Source organism: Apodemus sylvaticus, chromosome 10 (assembly GCF_947179515.1).
Source record: "Apodemus sylvaticus chromosome 10, mApoSyl1.1, whole genome shotgun sequence".
Lineage (NCBI taxonomy): Eukaryota > Metazoa > Chordata > Mammalia > Rodentia > Muridae > Apodemus > Apodemus sylvaticus.
The window spans coordinates 66830681-66851946 of NC_067481.1; the positions used below are offsets into that span (position 1 = coordinate 66830681).

General features: G+C 46.7%; 1 protein-coding gene and 1 long non-coding RNA gene across 3 annotated transcripts; one reads left to right on the forward strand and one right to left on the reverse strand.

Moving 5' to 3' along the window:
• Nucleotides 1-420: 420 nt before the first annotated feature.
• Nucleotides 421-13599, reverse strand: Cnot8 (CCR4-NOT transcription complex subunit 8). Of its 2 annotated transcripts, none has more exons than XM_052197632.1 (7): nucleotides 13403-13599; nucleotides 8782-8988; nucleotides 7593-7786; nucleotides 5765-5926; nucleotides 4811-4955; nucleotides 3690-3800; nucleotides 421-1575 (listed from the first exon to the last, which is right to left on the reverse strand). In XM_052197632.1, the coding sequence occupies exons 2-7, from the start codon at nucleotides 8896-8898 to the stop codon at nucleotides 1426-1428; spliced, it is 879 nt and encodes a 292-aa protein (XP_052053592.1). In that variant the 5' UTR covers nucleotides 8899-8988; nucleotides 13403-13599; the 3' UTR covers nucleotides 421-1425. The 2 variants fall into 2 exon arrangements, with proteins under 2 accessions (XP_052053592.1, XP_052053593.1); XM_052197633.1 differs by lacking the exon at nucleotides 13403-13599 and adding an exon at nucleotides 12948-13054.
• Nucleotides 13600-13640: 41 nt separating this feature from the next.
• LOC127695458 (uncharacterized) lies at nucleotides 13641-15529 on the forward strand. The gene is made up of 2 exons (XR_007979983.1): nucleotides 13641-14347; nucleotides 15079-15529. It is a non-coding gene; the product is annotated as an uncharacterized LOC127695458 (long non-coding RNA).
• Nucleotides 15530-21266: the final 5737 nt, after the last annotated feature.

A 21266-nucleotide genomic window follows, 5' to 3' on the forward strand; every position in this document is an offset into this window, starting at 1 on the left:
CACTTTGCTGCCAGCCAAAATTCTAGATTTGTTGGGTGTGGTGGTGGAAGCCTGCTCTGCCTGCTATTCAGGTGGATGGCTCGGAGGTCAGGCCGGCCTAGGGGGCCGGACCCTGACTCAAACTCTGGAAGGGGCCCAGTACTCGACTTACATTTTTGTACCAACAGAAAAAGCTGGGGGAAGAGCTAAATCCGGAACTCTTTAAAGTTCAGTGTTTCCTACAGAATTCAATTGACTATAACACACCGTATGTGAGTAGTCAGGGGGAATACTATAAAAGCTACTCTACTGAGGAAGGCCCAACAGCCAGCAGGGTGTGAAGTGAATAGGAGTGAATTACACGTGTGCTCCCTCCAGGGATCTTAGGTGAGCCAATCCTGCCAGACGTCAGATCCTAGCTAGCAAAGACCACACCTCATGCCAATGGTTAAAAAGCAATCTTTATTTTACAAAATTAAAAACATAAATAATATTTACAAGCATCTTAAATACCAGCTTTAATACTTGACATTGTTATCATTTCAAATTCAGTTTCCCACAAGCTTTTAAAAGGTAAGATCATTCCTAAGTGAGCTCCTGCCGTCTGTCTCTGCCTTCCAAAGAAGTTTTTACTTTCTTACAATTGTCCTTTCTGTAGTCATTTAAAAAGCAGTGTGCTTCCTAAATGCCTAACCTTAAACACAGTCAACAGGCTTCCAAGCCCAGCTGTGGGGAAGACTGGATGGGTTCTGAGGAGAATCCCCGTACTGTCCTGCTCAGTGACTCCTGGCCTTTCCCAAGACTCAAGCTCCAGAGCTCAGCTCTCCCACCTCTTGACATCTCAGACTCCCTAAATACAGACAGGCAAAGGGAGGCCAAGAGAGCACCCTGCTGAGAACAAGATGGACTTGGAGCATGATCTCCCCTAAGGCAGTTCATCATCTGGAAACCAGGATGACCAAGGTGAGGCTCGGGGCCAGCCTAACAGCACGGAAGGAGGCAGAACTGTCTCCAGATTTCAGCATGGACCATTAATTATTGTGAGGACTGCTCTGTCCTGAAGAAGCACAAACAAGGCAAAACAGCCTGCTGGCACACAGCTGCTGGCACACAGCTGCTTCCCTTGTTCTGACAGCCTCAGCTCGTCTGAGCATCTTCAGAGTTCAGAGCAGCAAAGCCAAAAGAAGAATGACAACGCATAAGAGTCATATACATTTTACTGGTTTGTTTCAGACATCCTGGAGATTTAAAAAGGTGTCCATGGAGCCATGGATGCTGGTGGCAGGAGGCAGCAGAGGGATGGGCATGAGGACAAGGAAGACTTGTTTACAAATTCAGAGCAAACCCCCTCCTGAATCTAAAATAAAGGCATCTTTAAACAAAAACCCAAAGTCTCTGCTTGGAGCAGATGCCGGTCAGTGGCTGGGCAGGCGGCACGGGGCACCATCACTGCTGCATGCTGTTGATCATGGCCAGGATGCTCATCTTCTCCTGGGCACAGTCCACATCCTCATTCTGCTTCTGGGCCACTCCCGTGCCCAGGCCATAGAGGCGCCCACAATACTTGGCATCATCAATACTGTCCTCAAAGAATAGCTGCAGAACAGGACAAAACCAGCTGAAAATGGGGCCGGGAGTCATACCACCTCCCAGCTTCTTACACCCTGACACACAGCACACTGAACGGTAACTCGGCAACCTCCCTCAGACTTTTTCTGCTCCAGTCTCCACATCTGGGCTCTGCGTCCTAAACAGACTTGGCATTCCTATGACTTGTCAGTGCTGGGAGCCCTGGGCTGCTGCTGCGTAGAGAGTTACAGCCCTGCCAGGCAAGGCAATGAGTGACAGAGAACTCGGGCTTGCCAAGTCACTTCAGCTCCATTCCATCATGGTTCCTTAGCCATGAAGCTCTGCATGCCAGGTGTGGTGGCACACATGTAATCCTAGCACCCAAGAAGCTGAGGCAGGAAGTGACTACTGTGAGGAAAACAGGCACTCAGCAAGCAACTCAACCTTCGTATCACTGGACAGGAGCTGTCCGATGCAATCACCTCAAGATGTTGAGTACAGCCCTGACCAGAAGTGCACCTCTGTTAAGTCTAACAAGCATCTCCAAGGCATCAACCAGTGAGCCAGTCAGCAAGGACCGGCCTACTACGCTTGTCACTCTTCAGACTACATTGTCCCTAGAAGTCCTTGTGTGACAGGCTTAGCACCAACTGGTTGGATTACCGGAAACGGTAAAGCCCTGAGGTTGGTGGGGCCAGCGCCACTGTACTCAGCCTCTTCCTGTTTCCTAACCACTAAAGGATGAGCAGACACTACTCTGGCCTTCCATACCAGAGCCAGCCAACCACTGACTTAGCTGTCTAAGGTTGTAACCCTAAATACACTGATCCTTTAAACTGGGCCTCACAGTATTTTGTTACATCCACAGAAAACTAGTTAATTAAACACTGGTCCTAATAGTGGTTAAAAGCAGCAAAAAAGAATGCTAGCCAGGCATGGCAGCTCAAAGCTGTAATTCTAGCCCTTGGCTGAGGCAAGGGAAGAGCTATGGATTCAAGGACAAGCAGAAGCCTTTAATTCTCAAGAGGCAGTGCAGTAGAGCAGGCAGATCTCTAATCTGTGTAGAAAGCCAGCCAGGGCTACACAATGAGACCCTGTCTAAAAAAATGAAGTACCATTTTCTCCATTCTAAAATGAGACCCATACCATGTCTCATTCCTTTTTATCAACATTCATTTCTCAAAAATATCAACAGCCAGGTGGTGGTGGCACACGCCTGTAATCCCAGTACCTGGGAGGCAGAGGCAGGTGGATTTTCTGTAGCCAGCCTGGTCTACAGAGTGAGTTCCAGGACACCCAGGAACAGAGAAATCCTGTCTCGAAAAACAAACAAAACAAAAAGGAAAAAGAAAAAATATCAACAAATCTTCCAACAGTGCTACCTCACAATTTGATCTCAGCACTCCAGAGGCAGAGACAGGTGGAGATTTGAGTTCAAGGCTAGCCTGGGCTACATACATAAATAAGCAAACAACTAAATAATTAAATAAAACTAAAAGAAAAATGTCAACAAAATAGTAATTTTTCTTTTTTCTTTATTCTTTCTTTTTTCTTTTTTCTTTATCCTGGAATTTGATCTGTAGACCAGGCTGGCCTCGAACTCAGAGATCTATCTGCCTGCCTCTGCCTTCCAAGTGCTGGGATCAAAGTTGTGCACCACCATGACCCAGCTTTCCCTATAATTTTTCAAAGTGCCCTCCTCTTCAAATATATATTAAAACTTAAAAGAGGAGCTATAGAGATGGTTCAGAGGTTAATGAGCACTGACTGCTCTTCCTGAGGTCCTGAGTTCAATTCCCAGCAACCACATGGTGGCTTACAACCATCTGTAATAGGATCTGACACCCTCTTCTGGTGTGTCTGAAGACAGTGACAGTGTATGTATATAAAATAAATCTTAAAATATCAAAACAAAACAAAAACCTAAAAGAAAATTCACTTTTCCTTAGAGAAATAATATTCAGTAATTTACAATACTCAGCCTCCGTTTTAGACTAACAAATAACATTCCTACTGTCGAAAGCAGAAGAAAATGAAGGGGGCACTGTTTGGAAACTCAGGCCTCACACACTCAAGACCCCACACCTGGCAGCTGTCATCCTGAGACCCTCACACTCAGAGGCCTCACACTGAGGCATTACCTCTTTCATCCTGAAGAAAGCCATCCCCGTCAGCAAAGAGTCTGAGCCTGCTTGATGCTGCCTTCCAATCCTCTGCAAATCCAACTGATCAGCCACCTCCTGAAGGCCTCCCTAGGGGGCAGAAAACAGGGTGTCACATCAACACTACTCTCCTGGACTCAGCTAAGTGTACTCATGAACACTGAGCAGTGGGACAGGCCATTCATCTAACAGGCCTCAAGAGCCATTTTTTAGACCTCACTCTTATTCTTCCCAAACAATACCCTGCTGCGTGCCCTGTGTGCATGCAGAGAGGAGAGAAAACTTTTCACAAGTCAGTTCCATCGTACCCCATGGTCGCAGATCACACTCAGGCCCATAAAGTGGCAGCAGACACCTTTACCCACTGAGCCAGCTCACAAGACCAACTTAAACTCTTTAAGAATTAAAAATCCCGCTGGGCAGTGGTGGTGCACGCCTGTAATCCCAGCACTCTAGGAGGCAGAGGCAGGCAGATTTCTGAGTTTGAGGCCAGTCTGGTCTACAGAGTGACTTCCAGAACAGCCAGGACTACACAGAGAAACCCTGTCTCAAAAAACCAAAAAAAAAAACAAAAAAAAAAAAAAAAGAATTCAAAAGCCCTCACAGAACGTGGGACAGTCACAGCATACTGCACATGGCTTCATGTCACCAGCTGCTTTGAGAGGTTCTCTTTTTTTGTGTTTCTTTCTTTCTTTTTTTTTTTTCTTCGAGACAAGGTTTCTCTGTGTAGCCCTGGCTATCCTGGAACTTACTCTGTAGACCAGGCTGGCCTCAAAATCAGAAATCCACCTGCCTCTGCCTCCCAAAGGCTGGGATTAAAGGTGTGCGCCACCACCGTCCAGCAGGATTTTTAATTCTTAAAGCCTAAGAGGAAGACAGCGCGCCTCAGGATGGAAGAAATAGGGTTGTTCTGGTGTCCAAGTCACCAACAAAGACAGCTAAAGAAAGAGCAAGCTCAATCAACACCCTCTTTTGAGAAGTCTGGCCAGCACCTGCAGGCCTCAAGAAAGCATGCTGAGTACATTATTAACATAAAACAAGTCTGAGTTTGGGAGTTTGCTTGTTTTCTTGCTAGAGTTAAGGAACATGCCGTCCGTTACCTTAAGATTTTTGCAGCTCTTCATCAAGTATTTCACATCATAAATGGATGGGAAGAAAAGATTGAGGATGTGAAAAAACTCATGTTCTTCTTCTGGTAGTCGAGAATCCGTTAGCAGCTTTACCATGTAGCCAAAATCATAACCACTAGAGGAAGAATGAAGCAGATGTCTGAAGGCAGCCTCAGCCCGGCCTTAAACCACTCATGACTTAAGAAACCACCACCTCAGGCTGGGGGCTGGGCCTTTCAAAGAACACTGATCTGAACTTTCAGAACTTACATTCAGTAAGGACATAGGGATAGCTACTATGAGAAGCACACTAGGACCTGAGAGTTTGTGTGAATTTGGTTAATCAAAACTCAAAAGTAAAGCTACAAGAGCCAATGAGAAGGGTCACTTAGAGAGAAACTATGTATGAGGGTAGAGTTCCACTCCGGCACCCATGCCAGACTACATACCAAGGCCGCATCCTCTCTGGCTGGTGCTCACACACACCTATACAGACTCCCCTTCCTCTCTCCCTCTTCCTCTCTCTCTCCTATACATATCTCTCTCTTTCTCTTTCTCTCTCCCCCTCTCCTATACATATCACACACACACACACACACACACACACACTTCAAAAATAAAAACCTCCCAAACACACTGAAAGAATATCTGTATTTGAATATCTGTCATTTCAAATGACAATCCACACCAGGCTGAAAATAACCAAGCCCACGGCAGCCTCCATCCACCTGGAAGACAGCACTGCACAGCCACTAAAGCACTGCATGCTCATGTGCTCCCTAAACACTCGACAAGAAAACCAACACCACTTCCAACTTTGCACTGCTACTGCCAAACAGCCAGGAGGACTCAAATCAACAACAATTTAGTTCCTCTCCAGTGCAGCCTAAAGTCAGAAGGGGGAAGCTATGAGGAAGAGACAGGCCACAGTTCCCATGGACTGACCTGTGAAATGAAAGCCACTTGACGTTGTCACAGAGAACCACTCCTGACGTCATAAGCAGCTCTGCAAAGTGCAGCGTATCGATCCCTTCCTCCTCGTGTTTCTGGAACTGCAGCCCTGAGTTTGCAAGCAGGTCTATGGAATCCTGGGAGTACATATCCTCTCTGAAAAACAAGGTGTCACTGTGAAGCTGGTGGCAGTGAGACCAAAGCAGGAAAAATATTACAGTTAGATTATGATTTGGAAACATAGCATTCCTGAAACACTCCAAAAACCGACAGATCTATATTTCCTAATTACAGAAAATCTACATTCTCTCACTTAAAAATTTTTGTTTTAAGTAAATGAATGAGTTAGACAGTTGTGCGCCAAGCACTAAGAATGGAGCTCAGATCTTTTGGAAGGGCAGCCAGTGTCCTAACTACTGGGCCACACAATTTTTTAAATTTTGTTTTTAATCTTTTTTAAATATTTATTTATGTTTATGGGTGTTTGTCTGCATATATATCTGCACACCAGAAGAGAGAGCCCATCACAGACAGCTAGTGGCCACGTGGCTGCTGGGAACTAAACTCAGGATCTCTGGAAGAACAGCCTGTGCTTTTAACTTCTAAGCTATTATCTATACAGCTCTTGTTTTTTAATTTTTAATCGTATTTACACTTCTTCAAATCATTTACAGTGGAATTAAACAAAACAAACTTGTGACATAACTAGCACTCAAGTTTATTTCTAAAACAAACCAAAGGCAGGACTGGAGAGGCGGCTCAGCACTACAAGTTCCTGCTGCCCTGGCAAAACCCAGGCTCACCTCCCAACCATCTAGACTACCAGTCCCAGAGGTCTTCGGACTGCGGGGAACACCAGGCACATACATGATGGACAGACACATGCAGGCAAAACATTAATACACATAAAATTACAGTTAAAAATCTTGGACAGGGGACTGGAGAGATGGCTCAGTGGTTAAGAGCACTGACTGCTCTTCCAGAGGTCCTGGAATTCCCAGCAACCACATGGTGGCTCATAGACATCTGTGACAAGATCTGATGCCCTCTTCTGGTGTGTCATATACATAAAATAAATAAATACATCTTAAAAAAAAATCTTGGCCAGGCAGTAGTGGCGCACACCTGTAATTCCAGCACTCTGGGAGGCAGAGGCAGGCATATTTCTGAGTTCGAGGCCAGCCTGGTCTACAGAGTGAGTTCCAGGACAGCCAGGGCTATACAGAGAAACCCTGTCTCGAAAAAAACAGAAATCCACCTGCCTCTGCCTCCCAGAGTGCTGGGATTACAGGCATGCACCACCACCACCCGGCTTTTTTTTTTCTCTTATGCCAATTTTTAACTGTGTTGTGTCCCTTTCTTCTGTGGTACTAGGGATTAAAGCTAAAGGGCCTCGCATACATAATGAGAGTACAATTCTCCTGAGCTTCACATCAGCCTAGATGCCCTCTTCTGGTGTGTCTGAAGACAGCTACAATGTACTCATATCTATAAAATAAATCTTTTGGAAAAAAAAGAAAAAAACTCCTCTTGACTGTTCTAATACCCACCTATGTTCAATAATATAAAAATATAATTAGCCAGGCATGGTGGCACACACCTTTATTCCCAGCATTCTGGAGGCTGATGCTGGTGGATTTCTGAGTTTAAGGCTAGCCTGGTCAACATAGCAAGTTGCAGGACAGTCAGAGAAACCTAAAGAGAGAGACCATGTTTCCCCTGACCTCACCCCCCCTCAAAAAAATGATTAGTAAAACGTAGGGCAATCAGTCCACTCAGATGCAGCCATCTAACACCACCAAGGGTCCCTCAAGACACTCACGTGAGGTTGAACTTGAAGTTGAACTGCCACGTGTTGATTCCGGAAGGGTACTCCCCCTTCTCGTTTGTGAACGTAAGGCCCAGCTGGATGATTTTCAGAAGGTCAACATTGCACCGCAAAAGCTGATACTGGTAATCTATGGAGCTTCGAAATTCCCCAATCGGTCGCACAACCACACCTGGGAACTCTGTGTCCTAGGAACAAAAGCCTCTCGCCATTAAATCTCACCACGCAGGGGTGCTCGGCAACTCATGAGCAAACAGAACTGCTCTTCAATTTACTGTCATGTGTACATAAAACCCTTTCTGACCCTTATAAGGCTCAGCCTGGCCCATTCATTGGTCTTGAGCCCCCTGATCCCCACCCTCACCCCAGTGTTTTGGATGAGAGGACTGAGCCTGCTGGGAGACCGTGGGAGGCAGTGCCTCTATGGACAGGATGAGAGCAGGGTTTGGAGACAGACAGCAGCAAGCACCACGTCAGGAGTGGAGCACAATACCTCTTGCTCAGGGGCTGCTCTGAGAAGAGTGCCGCCTCACCCGCCATCAGGCTGGAAAATGAGCCACGTAGTTCCAGTCCTTCCCACTTTACCCAGAGATGCCAGATCTGCAATGTGACAGCTCCTGCCTTGTTGGTGCTAGCAATAAAATGTTTGAATATTTTGAAAACATAGGTTGGGCATGTTGGTACATGCCAATCATCCTAGAACTTGGGAGATGGAGGTAGGAGGATCAGAAAGTCAAGTCATCCTCTTGATACATGCCTGTGCTACATGAAACCCTGTCTCCAAATTTAAAAAACAAATAAATACCACATGCTCAAATTCACATGTGTGAGAGACATACCTAAGGGGCTGGGGCAGGTCAGGCTAGAACCCTTGCCCAGCACCACACATACTGGGCACAATGGTGCACACATATCTCAGCACCAAGAAAGCAGAAGCAGGAGGATAAGCATAAGGCCTGCCTGGGCTACCTAGCAAGTACTGGGCTAGCCCAGGCTTACATATCCAGATCCTATTTAAATAAACAAAAATAAAAACATAAGACTTTCCATCAGAGGAGCATTACAAAAAACACGTGTCAGAAGCTGTGCCCTTCTCAGAGATGCTAGCTGCCTTGACTCACAAAAGCAATATAGGTCCCCATCAGTCTAGCCTCCCCTGGCTTTGGTGGGCGGGCCTACTCACCATAGCGATATAGCTGTAGCTGAGGACAATCTCACGGATCTTCCGCATCTCCTCCTCAAGATTGCTAGCCCATACCTCACAGATGACCTGACTGTTTTCTACAAGTGCCGCAGGCATCCTGAAGGCACCTGAGGAGCCACTGTGAGCCAACCACGTAAGAAAACAAGCCTCCTTCTGTTTGACTTAACAGTCCACACTGGAGCCAATCTAGATATAAAGACAGTATGAAATCACATTAAGTTTCACTGTGGTATAAGATATCAACAAATCAAACACATTAATGTTAGTCAGATACAGTGACCCAGACACATGATCCTAACAATCAGGAGGCCAAGGTAGAAGGATGGAGACTTTAAAACCAACGTGGGTGGACTACATATTGAGTCCATTCAAGGACAACCAGGGCTACCTAGCAAGACCCTATCTGAAAACACACACACAAAGCAGAGTTTTACCATAAACTCATTAAGTCAGGGCATTCGGCATCCACTACCTATGGAGTGCTTACGCTTGCCTTCGTCAAGTTTGTTCTCTCTCCATACAAAGAAAACCCTACCTGTTGACCTGAACCCTTAACATGACATAAAAAATGGCAAGTGACGCCAGGCATGGATGGTGATGGTGGTAGTGCACACATTCAACCCAGCACTAGGAGGCAGAAGCAGATCTCTGAGTTTGAGGCCAGTGTGGTCTACAAAGTAAATTCCAGGATAACCAGAGCTACACAGAAAACCTTGTCTTAAAAAAAAAAAAGGGACTGGAGAAATGGCTCAGTGGTTAAGAGCACTGACTGTTCTTCCGAAGGTCCTGAGTTCAATTCCCAGCAACCACATGGAGGCTCACAACCTTCTGTAATGGGATCTGATGCCCTCTTCTGGAGTGTCTGAAGACAGCTACAGTGCACTTACATATAATAATAAATTAATCTTTTTTTTAAAGGGGGGAGGGGCTTTTGTCTACATTTTTTATATGTATTTTTATTTTATATATGCCATGCGTATGCAGTGCACAGAGCCCAAAGGAAGGCATCGCATCCTCTGGAACTGTACTTAGATATGGCTGTGAACCACCATACGGTACTAGAAAGCAAACCTAGATTTTCTGCAAAAGCAGAAAACAGTCCTGACTGCTGAGCCATCTCTGCAGCCCTGTGATGTCTACTTCTTAACTCATAATAAAGAAGTTAGGCAGTAAAGTCCACAATAAGATCGGAGGGTGGTAGGGCTGAAGAAATGGCTCAGCGGTTAAAAGCACTGGTGCTCTGATCCAGGTTCAGTTCCTAGTACCCAAATGGTGGTGTACATCCAACCATAATTCCAGTTCCAGGGGTCTAATGCCCTCTTCTGGCTTCAACAAGCACCAAACAGACACGTGATACACAGACATTCTGCAGGCAAAACATGTATACACATAAAATAAAATAATTAGAAAGAGAAAAGGGGGCCAGTAAAAGCAATTCAAACCGGAGCAGAATGGCCGATGGTGTACACCACAGCAAGTACTCAGCTGGGTCAAATGCAACATCGCCTGAGCTCAAAATAACAGTCACCACAGCAAACCAACACAAAAGGCTCAGTTATTAACAGAACAGAAAAGGCTTCCGATAGAGCTCATGCTTAACAGCCTCAGGCTTGATCCTTGACTCCAAAACACACACACACACACACACACACACACACACAGAGGCCAGTGTAGCAATATAGAGCTTCCTCATAAGGCACCCCCCCCCTTAAATCCTCAACACAATTTGTAACAGTGAGCTCCAGTGCACATGGGCAAAGACTTTGAGCAACAGTAAATGAGCATGAGGGGTTTCCGAAGACCAGAGCAAGGGAAATCCTGGTTTCCAGCTTTAGACCTGAGACACAGTAGAGAGTCCAGAAGACAACAAGGATCATTTTCAATGCTGTCAACTTCTCATTCACTCAGGACAGGCCACTCTTCACAGATGCTTCCCTGAAACTGAAAACTGCATGGTGGCTTTCAACATACACACACGTGGCAGCTACCTCCTAAAGGCACAATCCATTTCTTCTCCTGTTTTCCTTTTATTACTAAAGGCTTGCAAGTGAATTAGTAAGAGAATAGGAAAGATGCTTGTTCACAATGAATGCACAGTAAATTCAGTTTCCTGACAACTGAGAAAATGTTTACTCAAGAGTTCTCCAGGCTGGCCTCTGAATTGTAAAAATCTTCCTGTCTCTGCCTCCCAAGTACTGTAGCTATCAACGTGAGCCACTTCACCTGGCTCTGGAGGTCACTTCCCATGTTACTGAAACAGAGACACAATCTTGTTTCCCTGAGCACACTGTAAACTACCTAGCATTTAAGTGCTGTGTCACTCCTGGACTTCTAAAAGATGTTTCCACTGAAACAAAAAGGGACAAGAGCATAAACAAACAAACTGCCTAAAACTATCTACGACAGTTTGTTTCAGAAGCCAGCCACTTCCAATGCTACTGTTACATTATCAGGTAAAGCAGAGCCACATAGGAGCAGACACTGGCAAAGACACAGGAGCCATTCCTACAGCGAACTCTTCCCTAGCAAATCTGTGAGGATAATGAGATCACCAGACTCCAGCAATGAAAAGGGCAGTCCTTTTCCAATGAAAGGTACTAGGAGAGCGGTGGCTCATGCCTCCTGTGGCCATCCTGTGCTAAGACTTAGAAAGTTCCAGATCAGTCTTGGTTTAGGACTCTATCATTCACATAGATCCATGAGGGATCCTTCCTAGACATACGGAAGGAGATGCACATTTAACTGAGCAAGTGAACTTCCTGGGCACGCTGGCCACAGGGGAAGAGAGAAAACAGCAACTCAACACAGAGTAATAAACCTCCCTCCACTTTCCATTCAGGAAGCTCAGGCTCCAAGAAGCAGCACAGATTTCTCTTCTTCACCCTCTCCTTCCCATATCTCAGACAGAAGTAGTTTCAAGTACAGTTGCTAGTCTAACAACAGCCCCTGGAGTAGCCTTGTTATTGAGGTTACAACCAGAAGAACAATAATGAATTTCACAACATCCTGAATTATATATACTGAGAAATAAGATAGCAGTCCTGCACTCAGGAGGCCGAGAAAGGAGGACCACCAGGAACTTGAAGCCAGCCTGGACTACAGTTTGAGAAGATCCTGCTTTTATTTCATTTTGTTCTTTGAGACAGGTTTTTCAATGTAATCCTGGCTGTGCCAGAATTCACCGTGTACACCAAACTGACCTTGGGCCCAGAGATGCAAATGCCTCAGCCTCCAAGTGCTGGGATCAAAGGCATGCACCACCATCACCAGCTGAGACCGTTTTTTTTAGAAGACAAGAAAGGAAACCAAACTGACCAGTGAGGCAGCTCGGTGGTTGGTATGGAACCAGCACTTGCTGCCAGGCCTAACAACTTAAATTTTGAGCCCCAGACTCACTTGATGGACGAAAAGAACATAAACCCCAAATATCATGACTTCCACATGGGCAACTTGCCACATGTATACACATCATCGTCATCACAGCAACAGCAACAACAACTTAAAGAAGAATGGGCTGGAGTGATGGCTTAGCAGTTAAGCTAAGCTGCTCTTCCAGAGGTCCTGAGTTTGGTTTCCAGCAGCCATGTGAGTTAGCTCACAAATGCCTGTAACTCCAGACCCAGAGAATGTTGACACCTTTTCGGCCTATTTTTGGCACGTGACATTAATTATAAATTCATTCATTAATAAATATTAATCCCTAAAAAATTATCCTTCAAAATTCTTCAGGAGGGTTTGGTGGCTGAGGCTGCATTCTCCCTCAAAGATCTATTGTTATTCCATTTATTTATGAATATGTGAAAAGGGAGTAACAGCTGAGTGATCTCTCCAATCCCCTTAAAGAAAAATTTTGATCCCATGCAATGTTTGCCTCACAGGCTAGCTTTAAAACCTTGACCCCCAGACCAGCTACATTTGAAACTGCAAAGGGAAAGGTGTTCTCTCTCTCTCTCTCTCTCTCTCTCTCTCTCTCTCTCTCTCTCACACACACACACACACACACACACACACACAGCCCTGTGTAGGCTGCAAAGCAATCTGTTGAGACCGCTCCCGATTATCCAAACTTGGGAGCAGGGTCTCTGTGCACCCGGGTGAGCTCTGAACAGCGAGTAGTGCGAATACAAGAAGCACGCTCTCCTTACTGGCCCTGCAGACAGTCCAGCTGAGTGTCTCTGCTCGTCTGGGTTTGTTTTCGCCAGAGCGTCTGGGAAACAATAAGCTTCACTTCCCTGTTCCAGAAGACTAAACAAAAGGCTTAGCCGTGCAAGAAGGGCGCAGGAGGAAGCTGCGGCCCGTTAGAAGAAATGGCAACAGGTCCCCTCTGGAGGGTTCCCAGGCCACAGCCCTGAACTCAGACGGCACCCCATCCAGCTTGCTGGCTACCCGAGGGCGGCCCCGCCACGCAAAGCTGCAGCACCCCAAGATCCAAGCAGGGCGGCCTCTTGCCTGCCCCACCATTCCTTAGGCCTCCAGGCTGGACTCCGGGGGTTCCAAGAGTCCCGTAGCCTCTGTGCCTCAGTGTTCCCGTGTGTAGGATGGGTCGCCACGAAGGCACTTCCGCCTCATGCTCCTACCAGGAGTAACCCAGCCTGCTTACCCTGACTGGCGGCCCCGCCGAGTGCGGGCGGCAGCGGCCCTTGACCCCGAGCTCTCCTCCCTCTTGCCCCGGATCCGCTCTAGGAACCCAGCGCGACAGTGAGACGCGAGCCCCGGCGCCCAGAGCGACCTACGACGTGCACCAAACCAGAGGATTGCGCCGCTCTACCCTTCAGCCCTCCCGACTTGCCTACTCTCCGCGTCACTCTAGGCGTGCGCGGGCCCGCCGGTCTCGGCTCCGCCCCCAGTGCGCGCTCAGATACCTACGCCCCGCCTCCTTGCGCAGACGCAGAGCGAGAAAAATTGGGTTTATTGGGGGGCGCGTGCGCAAAATGAAGTATGCCCTGCGGCCTCAGACGGCGTCAAGCTGGGTAAATTGGGTTCCCGCCTAGGTTCCGGAGTATCCGGAGTCGCGCCTCGGGAAAAGACGGAATCTAGAACTGGCCCCACTACCTAACATCAGAGCGTTTTACGACTATTGTTTGGAGTTGATGGTGCAGGGCACATGGGGTGTCCTGACCCTCTATTATTGCAACCTGAACCCCTCATTCACAGAATATCTATAGAACTCCTTCTGGATGGCCATTAGGTGGGAATGGGGTAGCGCCACCAAACCAAGTCCTGAATGAGGTCAGCTGAGCTCTGCCTCCCAGAACCTGGAGGGAGTGCTGTCATGGCAACCAGATGGCCTAAGCAGCGCTGCACCGGGATCTGTGCTGTCTGCTCGCAGTATCACTGTGGCCAGTGCAGAGAGAGGGGCCAGTCAGAGTGAGGCTGTTCAGCTGGCAGGGAGGCCATGCTGGGATGCATCCGCTACCTCGTGCTCTCCCTGGGGGGCAAGAAGACTAAGGCCTCCGAGGAGCACCTCCCCCTCCCCTGGAGGAAGTGAGAAGCCTAGTGCAGTTCCAGCCTCCATCCCTGCTGTTTCCTCTCCGAGGGGCTGGAGGTAAGCATACAGCAGGTCTCCCCCTTCTGACATCCCAGCTCCCTTTTCACTCTGCCCTTTTCATTTTAAACTTCTATTCCAGAAGAAATTTCAGAATAGGACTTACTGACTAAATGAGAGCTAGCCTTTCAATCTATTAACTCCAGAGAACCGAAATCGCACAGCCAGCCTCTGGGGTAACAATGTCAAGGACAGTTTCTGAAGCCCAGCCTTTGCTGCTTCTCTCCAGGATTTCTAAATAGAGACACCAAGATTATGAGGATGAAACCCTAGATAGAGCAACAACCATCACCACACACACATACACACACACACACAAAACAGGCCTGCTCAGTTAGTAACTGTAGCTGTGGTGGATTCTCTGCAGCAATGCTGATGGCACTGGCTGCAGGGCTGGCCCCTTTTGAGGGTTCGGGTTGTCTAGACTAGCTAGACACTGCCTTCCCTTAGGCTGTTCAGTGCATGTCCAAGCTCTGTTCTGTGATTCAGTTCAGGAGAGGGTGGACCTAGCATGTGCTAGTCATGTGAGAAGCAGCCTCTGAATCCGATTCAGGAGAGGGTGGGCCTGTTATGTGCTGGTCATGTGAGGAGCATGGGATTTTGTGGTTTGTTTGTTTTTTTTTTCTTGCCATCAGGCCTGGTATGCTCTGAAAGAGTTGAACAGGAAACACCTGGTTTCCCCCCCACACCCTTCACCTAGAGATTTTCACAGAACACTAATTGTATTTCAGGAGGAACTGGAGTGGAGTGTCTACACTTTAAACAATGACTTTCAAACTGCAAACAAGAGAAACTAAGCTTCGAACAAGTGTCTTCAACTGGAAAAGCACAGTTTTGAAACTGCAGAGAAACATGGGTATAGCATGGATCTTTTCAAAAGCTGAGTGGTACTTCTCCACGGGCAGCCTGGATTCCTAAATGTTTGGACAAGGGGCCTAAGTGCTTATTTTACACACCAAAACAGACCTAGCCTCCATGTTTTCCCAGCATCCCTCAACTAACTCTCTCTCTCTCTCTCTCTCTCTCTCTCTCTCTCTCTCTCTCTCTCTCTCTGCCAGTGCCCCTTTCTCTCTTTCTCCCTCCCCTATTCCCTATTGACCCTGTCTCCCAGCAGCAACTGTCCTGGCCTTGGTCCTTGGGCCACTGGAGAGCAGGTTCCCAATAAATCTACCTTTAATCTAATCTGATTTAAATTGACTCATTTAACCAGGGGCAGAAAAATAACCTATCACTATAGTCCACAGTTCTAAACAAAAGTATGCCTTGCCAAAAAAAAAAAAAAAAAGTACAATAGGACTGGAGAGCGGTTAAGAGCAGCACCGGCTGCTCTTCCAGAGCTCCAGCAACCACATGGTGGCTCACAACCATCTGTAATGGGATCCGATGCCCTCTTCTGGTGTCTGAAGATAGCAACACTGCATATGTGTGTGTGTGTATGTGTATATATATGATCTTAAGAAAAATGTACAATATATGTAAGAAAATAATATCTAAAATACATTTGAGTTTGAAGTATTTGGGATATAAACAAATATATCCAGGTGCACTCACTGTGCCTAAATTTACAAAACCTGAAATGCTATAAAGCTGTGGATTGAGTGAATGTTCCCCACAACCTCCCGCTTGTCACTCTAGGTAGACCACTTTATATGAATCTGCCCTTCATTTGAGCCAGCACTTAGAAGATGGTTTTTCACCACACAATGACTAAAAGTTGATCGAAGAAGTGATAGTTTGACAGACAGGCACGAGTTTTTGATCCCAGCACTCGGGAGGCAGAGGCAGGTGGATCTCTGTGAGTTTGAGGCTAGCCTGATCTACAGAGCAAGTTCCAGGACATCCCAGGCTACACAAAGAAACCCTGCCTCCAAAAACAACAAAACAGACAAAAAAGGTAATTCATGCCTATTATCCCAGAACTTAAGATGCCAGAGGATGGCCAAAGGCTCCAGGCAAACCAGGACTATACAGGAGATACTGTCTCAAAATAGAGAAATACTTTTATTTAAAAGTAAATATAAAAACAGGTTAAAGATCAGTGAGATAGTCTGGTAGAGAAAGACCTACCAGGCCTGGATACTTGTGTCCGATCCCCAGGACCCACATTCTGACCTTCACATTTGAACCATGATGTTCACACACACATAAACACTACTGAAGAAAGTGAAAAGCAATAGACGTGGTGGTGCACACCTTTCACCCCAGTGAGTTTCAGGGGCTGTGATGCAGAGAAACACGGTCTCAAGGTCTCAAAACAGAAAAGCTGGTGCCCTGCTTTCACTTTACAGCTGGCTCCTTTGTCTTAGATTTGGGTCAGATGTCTAACTGCACATGGGCATGTTTATAAGTCAAGGAGCCTCTGTCCATGGCAGAGACCAGCCAGGCCATACCTCCGTGCTTCACCATGTAGACCTCGCCTCTAGATAAAGCCGGACCAGGCCACACTTCACCAGCCTGCCTATACAGGGTTCTCACCCAGACCCAGTCCTCTGTTTAAACCTGAAGTTCCTATCAGTGCCCTCAAAGATGGCAGAAAATTTTACCTCCCTCGTTGGCAAAATGGCTAGTTCAGTGAAACCCCTTTAGCCCCTTTTAGCCTCAAGATAAATGCTGTTATTTCTTTCTAAATATCTGAACATTTTAATTGCAGCTGAAAAGTGGGGAGGGGGAACTGCTGTGTGATGATTTCAGTTTTTTGTGTAGTGATGGCAGAGGCTGAACCCACGGCCTTACCAGCAAGCACTTTGTTCCTGAGCCCCAGCACCAGCCCCTAGTTCACTCTTGGTAACCCATAACCTAGATTAAATCTATTTTTATCTGTATTAGATTTTCTTTTTTCCTTCATAATCTACTAAAGTAACGTTTCACAACGTATACTATTCAGAGACCTTTAAACTTAAAAAAATATATAGGCAAGATGCAATAACACTTGTCTGTATCACAGCTCTTGGGAGGCAGCGGCAAGAGGTTTGCCTAATGTTCAAGGTCAACCTGGGCAATGTAATATGACCATATCTCAAAAGAATGAAATTACTTCCACAAGTGTTCAACCCACCCGGCAGTGGTGGCACACGCCTTTAATCCCAGCACTTGGGAGGCAGAGGCAGGAGGATTTCTAAATTCAAGGCCAGTCAAGGCTACACAGAGAAACCCTATCTCGGAAAAAAAAAAAAAAAAGGAGTGTACCAAAGGTGTTCAACCAATGCATCCTCTGATTTCACAGAGAGGAATAGACAGTTTGGTTGAAGTGCCTTGCTTCCTGGGCCTTCTGACTCCTCACCCAGGAGGCTTCCTGCTGATCACAGCCCACAGTGACACTGTGGGAGGAGGAGGATGAAACAGCTACAGATGACCGGAAACGAGCCTTTGAGTACAAAATGGCAGCACACACCTTTAATGTCAACACTCAGAGGGCATAGGTAGGAGGATCTCTGGGAGTTTGCAGCCAGCCTGGGCTACATAGCAAGTCCTAGGCCAGCCAGATCTACATAGTAAGTGAGACTCTGTCTCAAACCAAGAAAGAAATGTCAGCTGGCATCCTGGCGTACCTGTAGCCTAGCACCCAGAAAATAGAGACAGAAGGTTCATAGCCATCTTTGGCTACATACTGATTTCTAGGCCAATCTGGACTATGTGAGACTCTGTCTCAAACAAAACAAAACAAAATATGATTAATTGTGTTAGCTATCATAGAAGAGTCCAGTGAGATGCCACAGAAGAACATACTGGGGTGGGAGTGGGATTATAAGCAGGGAGTCTCACAGGCAGGTGAGAAGGCCTCCCTGAGGAGGTGAAATTTAAACACAAAGGAGAGAAACGAGAAGTTGGCAAATACATCTCAAGCAGAGGCTAAGACATGAAAAACCAGGTACCTTGGGGGCTGGAGAGATGGCTCAGCAGTTAAGAGCACTGACTGCTCTTCCAGAGGTGCTGAGTTCGATTCCCAGCAACCACATGGTGAGTTCCAGGACTACAGAGTGAGTTCCAGGACAGCCAGGGCTACACAGAGAAACCCTGTCTCGAAAAACCAAAAAAGAAGGAGGAGGAGGAAGGATATTGATTTCTACAAATATAAAGACAGAAATCATTTGAATACAACTAATATGGTTAAAGAAGGGAGCTGGTTTCTCACATAAGGTAATGGGCTCCTTCAGGTGACTGTCTGAAAATTAAGGCCATTGCAAACATAGTTATGCTGTGAAGAGAATACAGTACTGAGAAGGAAGCCAGTCTTGGCTTTCACAGTGGAAATATAGGACAATGGAAAGAGCTAGATGAGAGGGGAACCCACTAGACTCCTGTCACCTCTGAAACCTTCCTGGCCCTCTGCTTCTGAAAGATTCTGTAGAGTCCAGGCCTACCATGCACAAGGCCACGTTTCACCCCAGCTCTGAAGAAACCAACTCTGGCACATGCCTGCGTTCAAGAGAATCAAGAACTCAAGGTCATCTTTTTTTTAAAGATTTATTTATTAGTATTATATGTAAGTACTGACTGCTCTTCCAGAGGTGCTGAGTTCGATTCCCAGCAACCACATGGTGGCTCACAACCATCTGTAATGGGATCTGATGCCCTCTTCTGTTAGAGCCAGGCGTGATGGCACATGCCTATAATCCCAGCACTTGGGAGGCAGAGGCAGGTGGATTTCTGAGTTCAAGGCCAGCCTGGTCTACAGAGTGAGTTCCAGGACAGCCAGGGCTACACAGAGAAACCCTGTCTCGAAAAACCAAAAAAGAAGGAGGAGGAGGAAGGATATTGATTTCTACAAATATAAAGACAGAAATCATTTGAATACAACTAATATGGTTAAAGAAGGGAGCTGGTTTCTCACATAAGGTAATGGGCTCCTTCAGGTGACTGTCTGAAAATTAAGGCCATTGCAAACATAGTTATGCTGTGAAGAGAATACAGTACTGAGAAGGAAGCCAGTCTTGGCTTTCACAGTGGAAATATAGGACAATGGAAAGAGCTAGATGAGAGGGGAACCCACTAGACTCCTGTCACCTCTGAAACCTTCCTGGCCCTCTGCTTCTGAAAGATTCTGTAGAGTCCAGGCCTACCATGCACAAGGCCACGTTTCACCCCAGCTCTGAAGAAACCAACTCTGGCACATGCCTGCGTTCAAGAGAATCAAGAACTCAAGGTCATCTTTTTTTTAAAGATTTATTTATTAGTATTATATGTAAGTACACTGTAGCTGTCTTCAGATACTCCAGAAAAGGTGTCAAATCTCATTACAGATGGTTGTGAGCCACCATGTAGCTGCTAGGATTTGAACTCGGGACCTCCAGAAGAGCATTCACTGCTCTTAACTGCTGAGCCATCTCTCCAGCTCCCAAAGTCATCTTGATACACAATAAGCCAAAGCCCGGCCTGGGCTACGTGATGACCTGTCTCTCAGAAAATTGAGGAATGGAGCCGAGAGATGGCACAGTGACTGAGAGTGCTTGCTGCTCTTCCAGGGGTTCCTGGCAGCCACATGGAGTGCTCGCTCATGGAACCTGGTGCCCTCTTCCCGGCTCCAGTCATGTGGTATACATACATATACACACAGAGAGAGAGAGACACACGGTGTTTCTGAATATGTCATGACATTGTAGCACAGACCTTAAATCCCAGCCCTTGGGAGGCAGAGGCCAGAGGATCTCTGCAAGCCTTTGATCAGCCTGATCTACATAGCAAGTTCCAGACTAGCTAAGACTACAAGAGATGAGTGGGGGAGGGAGACCAGAGAAGCCTCAGGGCCCTTCCTCCAGCAATATAAGACTCATGAGTTTGTGGGAACTGAAGGGAAGTCCCAGAACACAGAATTTACTTCAACATAGAGCCTGTAACAAAGAGCATGGAATGGTCAGGTATTATAAATTGAGACTATGAAGTCACAGAACAGTCTCTCCCAGAGAGAGCTGAAGGGAGCCTTGATCCCTTCAGGCTGTGGGATCTGGCCTTTTAATGAGTGACCCTCCCGACCCCCATCCCACCCCACCCCCATCACAGAGTGGCAGGCATGTGTGACACATGCCAGTGATCCCAAAGTTCTCAGCCAGGTAGGAGGACCAGGAGTTCAAGGCCAGTTCTGACTTCTTTGTGAGTCTGAAGCCGGTACATGAGGCACTGTCTTAAGAAGAACACGCAAGGTGGCTGGGGAATCACTTAGGTTACAAGCATTTGCTGCTCTTGTACAAGACTCAATTCTGTTCCCAGCGTCCACATGGAGCAGCTCAAAACAACCTGTAAATCCAGTTCTGGGAATCAGATGCTCAGAATCTGTGGCCTCCTGAGGTAGCTGCAGTCAAGTGATGGACACACAGACACATAGACAGTAAATATAAAGAAAGTAGACATGGGCGCAGCAGCACCCACCTCTAATCCCAGCACTCAGGAGGCAGCGGGCAGGGTAGGTTCTGGGACAGCCTGGTCTACATTAGTTCCAAGACAGGCTGGTCTATACAGAGAGACCCTGTCTCAGATAACCCTAAAAATGGAAATTTAAAAATTTAAAGCCGGGCCGTGGTGGCGCACGCCTGTAATCCCAGCACTCTGGGAGGCAGAGGCAGGCGGATTTCTGAGTTCAAGGCCAGCCTGGTCTACAGAGTGAGTTCCAGGACAGCCAGGGCTACACAGAGAAACCCTATCTCGAAAAAACCAAATCCAAAAAAAAAAAAAAAAATTCATGCAGTATATTTAAAAAAAAAAAAAAAGAGAGAGTGTGAAGCGAGGGGAGAAGTGAAGGTAATCTGAGTCAGTCAGTCCTCTAGTCTTTTCATCAGCCTGAACTAACTGTGCCACTGGTTACCACCCACATCTTTTCTTCATCCAAGTTTCCTGTTTATTAACATTTTCTAAAATCAGAAAAGACAAAGGGAAAAAGAAAGTTCCAGGCCAGTGGAATCCGGACCCACACCCTGTTTCTCGGCTC